Source organism: Cephus cinctus, unplaced genomic scaffold (genome assembly GCF_000341935.2).
Source record: "Cephus cinctus unplaced genomic scaffold, Ccin1 Ccin1_scaffold0132, whole genome shotgun sequence".
Lineage (NCBI taxonomy): Eukaryota > Metazoa > Arthropoda > Insecta > Hymenoptera > Cephidae > Cephus > Cephus cinctus.
Window position 1 is genome coordinate 2,102,976 of NW_014332865.1, and position 12,140 is coordinate 2,115,115.

A 12,140-nucleotide genomic window follows, 5' to 3' on the forward strand; every position below is an offset into this window, starting at 1 on the left:
CCCGTTCACCCCGTTAGCCGCTACGCACTCACGACGTTGTCCTTTTTCCTTCGTTTTCCCCTTTTTCCACGGTGCTTAACACGCTTTAAGCCTCTGCCGATGCCCCGTCGAGAAACTGCTGCTTGACAACATGATTACGCCTTGGTGTTCGCACTCACGATATACCATACCTATATGTATATCTATGCTCAGCAGTGAAAACTCGCCCGTTATCATTACCCTAATGGAATCGCTTATCGAAATAAAATCCAGAAACCGATACACTTTTGGAAATCAAATCAATATTTTTATTAAGAATTTTCTACACTGGTTTTGTTGAGGTATCGACATTCTTTGAATGAGAATAAAAATAACTGTATAGCTCGGTAAGACGAGAAAAAAAAAAAAAAAGGAAACTAGGTACCTTCCGTACAATACAAAAAATCGTTACGGTCTTCACGAGTTACTTAAGTATTCTCGAAAATTAATTGGAGCGGTAATTAAGTGAGTCCCCAATTAAAAGATCATCATTTCTACGACGTTCCCGTAACGAAAGATTTTTTGTCACTTTTTTCTTTTCCTATGGTTTACCGTTACAGTCTTGCGCCTTTGATATTATTGTGATACGTATATATATATATGTTCAGTCAGACGTGTCCTACGGCAGACACAAGGGAGTCTTTGTAAGAGAATATTTGAGAGCGCAACTACTAGCATAAACGCGAATACGTTTTACGTGGTAAAAAGTTTTCGTACTTTACGCCGTGAACGTAGTCAACGACACGGAGCTTCCCCCGTGGCCGAAAAGTCGTTTGGTTGCCGAGAGTTTGCTCGGAGCGTTTCGTTGCCACCGTATAGCAGCAGAGCAATTACGTCTTTCGACCGAAGGCATTTGTCCCGGCGTTCTTAAATTAAAACACGAAGACAGCCGACTACCGAAACGCAAGCGACTTTGAGTTATTCGTGCTCGAGATCGTATACGGCCTTTTAATTGCGGGCGAGTGGCGATGAGAAAAAGTTTAAGAGGCATTCGGTGTGTACGACAAGGAACGTGTTTATATGGGTAGCTGCAATTCTTTTTATTTGTCAATCGAACTAATTAGATGACCTCGCGATTCCATGTCGCTCTTACGTTTGTTCTGTTAAACAGCCTGTGAGAAGTCACGATTAAACGATTGCGGTATCGACTGGTTACGTAAGTATCGGATTTTAAAACGATACAGCAGCTTACCGTGGATTTCGTACAGTTGATCTTCACTTTTCATTTTATATGGTTAATCGATTTTTATTATATATATATTTTTTAGTGAAATCAATCTCACTTGTGTCTAGAAGAAATTTCGTGATTTTATTGCCGTGGACTGTAACGTCATTTTCAAAATTACCACATGCACTCGAGCACTCGACGCTTTCAATTGAAATGTGTTAAGAGACGTTTCAAAATAGTCGAAGAAAACTACTTGATTTCTAATCAATCGAATGTAACTTCGACCACGTGTCCAAATATCTCGCTGCACGTATTTGTCGTAACTTTGAGCCACGAGAATTCGTGAAAGAAACGAAAAGCGTGAAACAACGTTAACCAGTCGATAAAGTAGGACAGGCAGGTGTTCGCTCGAGGTATCACAGTGTGTACGTAGTCGGTAAGAATTGGTAATAAAAAGATGGCAAAAAATAGTCATCTTCGAAAAATCGCAGGAAAACCACAAAAATAAAAAATGCATTCTGGAATAATTTGACAATACGTTGTGTATAAAGGATACCGCAGGTCTCGAAAAACAGGAGTCTTTAGTGTAAAAAGAAGAAAAATAATCATCAAAGTGACAGGTGTTCGGATGATTCAATCGAGAGTATCAATTTTCTGGATCGACTGTTTTATGTAATTAATACATCACGTGGGCAGGCATTTCGGTCGGGGCTTCCCCTTTCTCTGCACGAATCGGATCGAGCGCCGCTCTATCATTTGTCTAGTCGCCGGCAGCGCCACCGCCCTTTTGTATTCGTTCGCGTGAAACTTACAGTGCCCTTTTTATACTTTCACTATTCCGCCCTTTCGCCCGCGAACCAGCCCCAGCAACCATCCCCTACCTTCACGGTTTCGGTTTCGGCTCGTAGCTTTGCCACTACTGCCGTCTGGTGGGGAAAAAAAAAAAAAAAAAAAAAAAAAAAAAAAAAAACCAGCAACCATCCCCTACCTTCACGGTTTCGGTTTCGGCTCGTAGCTTTGCCACTACTGCCGTCTGGTGGGGAAAAAAAAAAAAAAAAGAAAAAAAAAAAAAAAAGAATTATACCTAGTCCCACTCACTTCAATTCGAACCGTTCCACGGGGCACACTAAATTAATTCGAGCGAATCGAATCGCGCAGCGATTGTCCTTTTGTTTAGCGCGTGTTACCCTTCTGTTCGTCGGAGGAAGCCGGAAGCCGAGTGGAAAATTTCTGTTTGTTCTGTAACCCGCGTCGTTAGGTATTTACCAATGCCATGTCCTTTTTTCTTTGTTTATGGAAACCTGATGGCACATCGATCGCGTCCGACGTTTTGGGAAAATTTCATGACTCCACTGACGGTACAGAATTTATATAGTAGCGAGAATAAAATCATATACAAATCATATGATAAAAATGATGGAAACGAATTAACGATAGATTTTTACACGTGACAAACTCGAAACGTAGAAAATAAAATTCTGATGAAATTTATATATATCCAAAAAATGTTTCCTGGTAGAAAATATAAATTTTGAGAATTTTCAAAATCTGTACCCAAGGGAGCAATACGAGGATAGTAGGGCGAGAAGGAGGAAACGTCGATGGTTTCTAATAGCAGAAAGGGCGAGAATTCCGAAGAATAATATGTGGATACCAGAAAATTATTTTCCCTCTTTTTTTTTTTTTTTTTTTTTTTTTTTTTTTTTTTTTTTTTTTTTTTTTTTTTTTTTTTTTTTTTTAGAAAAATCCTACTTATCGCCTCATTTTTGGCGCCATTACTAACGCGTCCACGCGCTCGAGAGATTTACAGAATCTGTCTTAAGATCCCTCGGGGAATCGACATGTTGTCTTACACTCTGGCACTCTCGTAAAAACGCGTTTAGCCATGGGCTACGGGGGTGGCGCTGTTGGTGCTAGAGATGCCGATGGAAAGAAGTACAGAAAAGAGAAAAAAGAAGGAGAAAAACGGTTAGTGGATTCTAATTGCAGAAGTGACGACGCCATAACTAATGACCGGGAGACGACGTCCTGTCAGTCGTCGCGACGCTGCAGTCTCCCTCTACGAGGTGCGGACGTAGGCTTGCACTGGAAATTAAATACTTTCAAGAAAGTTGAGGATATTACGGGCGAGGACTGACTTTTCCTTCGTTATACGTGCGATTTTGAGAATTTCGAATCCCTCGGGAGTGATTTGGATTTTGGAAAAAATTTTTCAAAAATAGGTAACACGATTCCGTCCTTTTTCCCAGGCAGCTACCCTGTGGTTCCCAGTACAGTATTGTATTTCCAAAAAAAAAGGCACACAGCCACTCAGCGAAAGGATTAAGGCGAAATTGTGTTTAATTAGTTTCCGAGTATCTTTTTCCTGATAATTACAGTAATCAGGGGCACGTGGGCAGTAGACTCTTCCAAAGGGTTTTAAAGTGCGAGCCAGAGGCGGAGAGTGCGGCGCTGCGCCGGAAATAGACGGCAAAAGACACTGGAGGGATGAGCGGGGAATGGCGAACAGGAACGCAGTGCTGGCGGCCGTAGAAAAAAGACGGGAGAAGAAAATCGGGGCTAATAGGATCACAGGGCCGCCTCAAACGGTCCATGATGCCGCTTTCCTTCCTGGCTCAATAAGCGGGACAGAAAGTCTACGCATAGAAAAAGAAAGAGAATAAAGCGAAATCGGCTCTCGATAAGAAGAAGCGAGAGAGAGAGAATTCGGAAGAAGGACCAGGGCCGTTCCTCGTTCTGGTTCGCGGGTCCATTAGGAATTAAACGCTCGAAGTAGCCTGAGAACGGATTCTGGAAATAAGGTGAAATCGTGCGTTTACAAATGTTACCGTGTCAAGTGATCGTAGGAACATATACAAGGACTATGAAAATCCCAGAGCGTGCATCGGAGACGTTGGCTATCCGGTGAAATAAATGGAAAACGAAATTCCTTGCGAGACGCGACACCCTATATATAAGGACACGAACAAACTAGAGGAACGTGTCTCGAATGAAGAAATTTAAATGGAGTCAAGCTGAGCCGCGGAGATCGTTTATAGGTTATGGCTGGGAGATTCTGGAATAAAGTCGAAGGGATGAAAAGAGGAGGAAGTGACGTAAAGTCGCGTCGAGTGCAGGAAAGCCAACTGTTCGCGTCTTCATCAAGACGTCGGACCACCCATCAGGACAATATGGTTTCATCAGCCGCTAATATCACTGCTTCGAGTGGTTCAACACCTCGGAACGCCAGGTGGGACATTAGAGGCGCCGCAGGAAGCCCTAATGAAGACAAATCTCACCGAAAATGGCGGCCGAATCTATTTCCTGCCACGGGAACCGAATTAATTTGACAGCCGTTTTTCTCTTCGGCTGAACGATAAGATCTCGCGCGTCGACGTTGATTTCGTAGTGCTCGACAATTCGAACGGGGACCGAGTAAGATAATGACATACGTATATGCATATAGATATTTAACGTAAAACCAGGCTGTCCTTAATAACATCGAATACGAACGCAAAAACTGACCCCTCGCATATTTCACTGTACTTAATTAACCTGGTGTTTGCATATATATATTTTTTGTATCTCCATCCATTCCAGTAGTCGGTTATTACACTTTCTACGCCAGAGAATAAGCAAATGGACAATGTCCGGTAAGAAGAAGTTTGGGCGACCGGAATAGTTACCGGTAACGATAACGATATCGGAGGTGATGTTGGCACGGAAGAATGAGTCGAGGGAAATTGTAGTGTAAAGGTGGCTGTTTTTAATTGAAAGTTAAAGATTAAGAGAAAGATTAAGCAGGAGTATATATATATATATATAGCAAAGTGGAAAGTCAAGAGAAGAAGGTAGAGCGCATCTGCGGCCCGGCAAAAATCAAACTATAAATCTTTAAGTGGAGGGGGACAGGCTCTTCTCGCCCCCTGTCCTGTACCCCTGGGCCTAAACGACTAAATAAGTGTTCCAATTTCAAAATTACCCGCTAAACGATTTGTGGGCTGGCAGAAAATGTATCGTTGACATGTGGCCAAAGCCCTGAGGGTCGCAGGATGAGCCTCTTCTTGGGACCCGGGAAACCGAGGTGGGTACAAAACGGGAGACAAATGACTGTCGTCCGACGGAAGACACTTCCAAATTGCCTGGTCACTGCTTTTCTTTTTTTCTCTCAAATCCTCTTTTTTCGTCGTTAACAAATTTTTCGAATTTCTCAACCATCCCGCCAGCTCGCGCTTGCGCTACCCAGCAATTCCCATTAGAATTCTTACAGCGTGTAGGACATGGACTGAAAATTGTTTGATATTTTTTTTTTGAAATTCCATCTGTCTTTAATGAAACTTTCAGACGCCAATCTTATCCTTATTTTTATTTTTTTTTTTTATCAATCAATATCGGTATCACGTATTCGCGTAAATTTTTTTGCAAAACAGTCACCGCGTACGGTACAAGTTTTTGTTGAATGAAGGAACGTCGATAACGTAGGACTCGATCGATTTTTCATAAAGACTTGAAATCGTTAAGAATTTTCACATGTAAAGTCAGGTATTACGTACCTCCGTGTCACACGACTCGAAACCAGTACACACGACCATTGTTAAAAGATGACGAGTCCAAATCAGAATTCAATTTCTTGTATATCAATTGTCTCTTGCGGTTTCGGGAAATCTCCAGCCCGGTTTGAATAAGTTAATTGGCCGCCGTTTTGTCTTTTTGCTGGTATTCTCGGGCACCGGCGGCGGCTTAAAGGCTATTTACAGTTTGCCCGTTAAATTCAGTTAACAAGAAATTGTTACCAAATAATCTATTAGGTGAAAGATCGTTTCAAGATCGTCGCGGCCTTTAACTCGGGTTTCCGTTCACCTCGAGCGGTTTCTGTCCGAGCGGAACCAAGATGGCCGCCGGACCCGTCACCTTATTACCCTTCTTACCCTACCACGTTCTTCAATGCACTCCCAGTATCTCTCTCTCTCTCTCTCTCTCCCTCACTCTCACTCCTCAAACCGTCCAACCCTCCTTACCCTCCACGCCATTTCTTATCCCTCTTCTTCCTCCTATCCATCCTATATACCAGCACGCCTATTTCTCCTTCACACTACATAACGTTACGCTCCTTTCGCGCATTTTCCCCTCATTGCGTATCGCAACGATTCCCCACATTGAATACGGGTTAATAGCTCAAATTATTACAGAGAAGATACGCTAAATTCAGTTTTCATAGGGAAATCAAAAAAGAGTAGAAAAACCCCGTACTAGCTTTTCCTATAAACAGTTACGATTCTCTCATAACGGACGTATATACAGGGTGTCCAAGTTATGCCAAAGGTAGTTGCCGTGACGAGAATCCCCTGGCAAGGCTTCGATGTCCGTCGGAGTAGGTGGAGTAGGCGACGTGGAAGGCGCGGAGGCTGCGGAAGAGGCGGGAGGAAAGAAGAGTAAACCGAGCGAGTCGTGGTGGCCGAAGAGGAAGGAGTAGCTTGATGGTGGCGACGACGGTGGTGCTGATGGTGTAGGTGGCTCGGAGGTGACTCGGAGGTGACTCGGAGGTGCCGGAGGAGGTTAGTCCGCGTTGCGAAAGGGCAGCGGCGAATCCGCGAACATCAAACGAATTAAATCTCCGCGGAGAGTCGACCGCAGAAACTAATATCTCAGCGCCTCTCTCCGGCCGCCCGTTTCTACGTCTCTGGACCTCTCGAGTCTCCGAGTCCCACAAGACTAACTCCGGCTTGCGCACGTCGGTTACTGTCTCCCTGTTACTCGTCCGCTCTCGGTCTCTGCCTACTAATAGACGCCGGCAAAATGGATCTTCCTACAGGCATCCGGCGATTATTCGTCGATCCGCTAAACGCTCGGGAGAGGAAGAAAAAATGAAGGGCTGGAAAGGACATTTTGTAAGATGACTCAAAAAAGGACTGAGTATGGTCATTTGACATTTATTACGTACCGGGTGTCTTGTTTATACAACTTTTCCACGAATCACTTTAAATGGGGATGATTTATTTTTTTATGTCGGAATTTTTTCTTTCAATTGTTTTATTATTTTCTTTTTTTACATGAAACTTGTACAGTCACCCCACACTTGCAGTTGGGATTTTTTTTCGTGGAAATCGGTCCTAATCTTTCGTAGGGACTGTACCGTAGGTTGCGCAGGTGTGACCGATGGCGGCGGCCTTTGATCCGCAAGCCGCTTCGGCTACTTTGTCCGCGGGATCTTGCGCCTTTCTTACGATTATTTCACCGAGCTTCGATCTTACGTGAAAAATCGTTATTAACATTTTTCAAGGGGATTTCGCGCCACGACCAACGCGACCGGAGTCACTCGGATCGGTGCTACCGATCGCGAGATATCGATCGTCGGAGGGACTGCGGTATTACTTGCGAAGCTTGGAATTTCATGTGGTGTCCGGAACGAATGCGTAATACGACTTTTATGGAGAAATTCTTTCGGGACCCGAGCGCGATGTGTGCATCTGATTTGTGGCTCGCGGCTGCGCCGATGCACGTATCGTCCAGTTCTTCGTTTACCACGCCGTCCACTCTTCGTCCCTTTCATTTAGTCTTCCGACAGGCGAAGCAGTCGGATGCAGAAGGCGTGGTCAGCTACGCGGACATTTTTCAATGACACTATATATATATATGTATTTACTAATGAGTTATTCGTTAGCGATAGATACGGGTTAATTGCCACTTGAAGTTTTTTTTTTTTTTTTTTTTTTTTTTTTTTTTTTTTCCACCAAGCCGCCATTCTTTCCAATAAGACGCTCGTCGATAAATAGCGATAGGGCCGCCGATGATTAATGGCACGACTTTTCCGCTGTGTTTCAGAACAAGCCAACCATCTGAACCTGTTCAATAATCGGCAGCAGCCCAAGAAGAAGCGCAAGAGTCGGACGGCCTTCACGAACCAGCAGATTTTCGAGCTCGAGAAGCGGTTCTTGTATCAGAAATACTTGAGTCCCGCTGATCGGGACGAAATTGCTGCTCAGCTTGGTCTCAGCAACGCCCAGGTCATCACCTGGTTTCAGAATCGACGGGCGAAGCTCAAGCGGGACATGGAGGAACTGAAGAAAGATGTACAAACTGTTAATCCTCTGTTGGTGGCGCAGCATCACAAGACTTTTCTGGAGAATGTCCAGGACTTGGGTATCCTCAAGAAGAGGCCACTGCCCAATTCGATGGACGATAAGTCATAGGTAATCGGGACTTTTCGAAAACGCGACGGATATCGTTGAAGCATATTAAAACGTCATTCCCGACGAGCGATGGATACTTGACAAATTTTCCCGAGACTCGAGGTACCAGATTTCTCGTGCGTTTATGATTTTTGCAAATTCTCCAATAAGTCGCGAAAAATAAAGTGGGCGGTCGAAATGTTTGCGATTACAAAAAAAAGAAATACATAAAAACTCTCAATTCGATTTCGTAACCCAAATTTTTGTCATTCCTCTCGATTCGACGTGACGACGAAAAATCGATTCGGATTTGCGAATCGAGAATATCTAATGTTAAATCGATCGGTAACTATGAAACCATAGTGGACTGCTGCACCGGGAGCAGCGTGCTGTATTATAATGTATTTATTATATAAAGAAAGTTCGCGCCGGGCGAACAAGATCGAAGTTAATAAATTATTAATAAACATAGCCGATAACTTATAAGCCTCGCCACGATCGGCTAACGAAACCTGTAAATAACTTGTACATAGAGAATATTGTCATCGATGATCTTTTTTTTTCCCCCCCGTTATTAAAAGCATAAGCATTAGGCACAACTATATAGGTTAGTATTATAAACAATAGATGGGACACTGCAATATACCTAATTGTCGGTTTTAGAATGGTTTACGATTTTTTTCTAAGATGCGAAGAATCGCACCGATGCGCGCCGTAAGCGAGCAGCGACCCAGGCGACGCCTGACGTGATGCATGAGAAAAGCGAAAGATTGAAGAACAAAGTCAAAAAAGCAAAAATAATATCAAGAACAATGAAAGAGTATATGTACAGAAAAAGAACTTGGTACAGTGTAATAGCGAACTTTAAATAAATGGAGATATGCTTAAGAAGTTACAAGATGATAGTATTCATATTTTTTTTTACTCTTACCTAATTTATCAATTTTTTATTCTATGCTTCGAGTGCCGGACTATAAATTTTTTTTTTTTTTTTACGTGACAACGAAACCAGGGTGAAATAACCAGCTACGCAATGGACGACAGTCTTTATTAGGGTTAGTCGACATTTGCCTTACAAACAACGACTGACGTCGGACAAATAAAATAATTCTCCGAGAATAGCGGCGAAACCGTAGCTTACCTTCCGAGAAAGCTTTTTGAAGTCGTTCGCAATGTTTACCTGACGACATAATTTATTAAGATGAAGTTCGCTCTGTGAGCTATTCGTTGCTGGTCCATTCGGAAGTAGTCTGGCACTCGTCATAACCGACTAGTACCTGACATAACAGAGCAGACAGCCATATATTGCTGGGTGCAGTAAATTGGAACACCGTGTATACGCTCAAATATGTATATATATATATATATATATATATCGATATATTGAGTACAGACCATGAGACATAACTTTGATTTTAAGAACAAAAATTTTGTTTACCACTTTTCTCTTGATATCAATTACGCTAACGTCCACGCATTATCTGGATATTTCGGTAACGAATAATTTCGATATATTGAGTACAGACCATGAAGCAGACAGCCATATATTGCTGGGTGCAGTAAATTGGAACACCGTGTATACGCTCAAATATGTATATATATATATATCGATATATTGAGTACAGACCATGAGACATAACTTTGATTTTAAGAACAAAAATTTTGTTTACCACTTTTCTCTTGATATCAATTACGCTAACGTCCACGCATTATCTGGATATTTCGGTAACGAATAATTTCGTTGCGGTTAAGCCTTAAAGCTTAAACGTATTCATTACTGCCATTCGTCGATAATTCGCTAAGAATTTTTTAATGCGCACTCGGCCGAAGAGCGTCCAGAAAAAGCGAGTGAATGATTCGAAGGGAAATGCATATATAAGAGATATGGAAATTAAAAAAAGATTTTAATAACATTTTTGATGGTACGATTGATTGTGAAAAATTAAAAAAAATAGTGGTGGGTTAATAAAAGTAAATGGATCTGACTCATAACGACCAAGGAATGACTCAAAGACAATTATTTAAGAAACTCGTGAACCTTACGAAATCGTAGAAAATCTAGCTATGTAATTACATCTCGCAATCATTGAAATGGACCAATTCGTTATCGAAATGATTAGAAATTACCTTTACTCTCGGACAATTTAAACTTGCAGTCCACGAGGACGATGAATCTGTCGACGAAGCAATCGTAATTGGCGACTTCCTGCACGAAATGCCCCGTTATCGTTCATCGTCGAGTTTACCTAATAGTTCCAGCCCATTAAACTCACGCGGCTAAGTATTGCCAATAATTTTTTATTCTCTTAAATCTCGCCGGACAAGTCACTTAACGTCATATCGTTAAATCAGGTCGTTCTATCAATCGTCGATCGACGTGTATCTCGTTCGATTTCATGGTAACCATAATACAGCATTACGAATATATCATTACGTTAATGAACCATGTCAATCGCATGCCAGATAATTACAATTCGCAAATTACAGATCCGATCTAAAACCAGACGTGGACATATCGGTGATACAGAAGCCACTGCTATATCTATAAAAATAAGAAAAGTGAAAAAAAAGATATAATATTAAAATCGATTCATAAATCAAATTAATTGAATACACAAAATCGATTTAAATATTCAATAAATAATCGAGTAATTCCTTCGTAAATCCCGCGTTATTTATAATATTTGCACAGACTCGCGCGTGGCTCCTATCTTTCCCTAGCAAGTTTCGGGATCGTATATGAAGCAGTAAGCAAGGTAGCTCGCACCGCCCTGTAATTCAGGCGCCGCTACATCCAAATAAAGAATTCATAATGGCGATGATGACCACCGCCAATTTTCTCGATATATCCGATACACCGATAACTCAAAGCGATCCCATCCCTTGGCGTGCGATCGTTTATTATCCATAGTATATACTATATATACATATACACTATATGTCTAGAAAAGCCAGGAGCCAGAATTTCCTGCAATTGGAAAAGCCTTCGATTTCATCCACGCAAAAGGTAAGTCATTATAACGATCAATAAATTAACGATCGATACCATGTATAGATGGGATCATTTAAACGAATGTATAAACTGTTATATCGATGACTAATCGAAAACGCCGAAGGACACGTAATTTCAAGGATACCGGTATGGCTAATTAATCGGTACCCGTTTCTCTCCTTTGCTTTATTTAATCGAGCGAAATACAAGGCACAAGCGTAATGCATCCGTAGACGCGACGTAACAGTTCAGCTAGGTGGATTAGTATCGTTTTAACCCTCCGAACCTACCAGACCACCCTGTAATGTTTTCCCGCAGCATTTTAGGGGCTGCCGTCATTTCACAGTTGGCTGACTTAGATTTAAGGGTGTCGAGCCCTAAGTCGGCCCTTCGTCACCTAGATACACACCGCAGTATTATGTGAAAACAGTTGAAAACACCATAAAGCCAAGGGGCATCCGTGTTGAGATTCGTTTTATAGCGCGATTGCTATTATTTTATATAACCAGTTAAAAAAGAATATCCAAGCTTGCATACCTCTGTACGGTAATGACTGTTAGAAACCAAGAAGACAGAGCAGTTTCAATGAGCAATGACTTAACGTACCCATAGCCTGTCACATGATCGCTAAGAGGACCTAATGATCTACCATCATAGAAACGTTAAGCGTCCACGCCTCTGTCTAGAATAATAAAAGATCAATGCAAACCAGCATCGCTGCTCCGTGCATTCTCCCGATACTCGGGTAACGCCGAGACAAGGCTACTCGAAGGTATCGTTTTCATAGTATCGACACGCCCACGTGATTCGGAGT

At 42.1% G+C, this 12,140-nt stretch overlaps 1 protein-coding gene across 1 annotated transcript in view; it reads left to right on the top strand.

Moving 5' to 3' along the window:
• Positions 1 to 9,229, top strand: part of LOC107263182 (T-cell leukemia homeobox protein 1) — a 25,221-nt gene extending 15,992 nt beyond the window's left edge. The window contains exon 2 of the mRNA XM_015730109.2: positions 7,988 to 9,229. Coding sequence (XP_015585595.1) covers positions 7,988 to 8,355 — 368 coding nt within the window. The 3' untranslated portion in view covers positions 8,356 to 9,229. The remainder of the gene's footprint in view (positions 1 to 7,987) is intronic.
• The last annotated feature ends 2,911 nt before the right edge of the window (positions 9,230 to 12,140 follow it).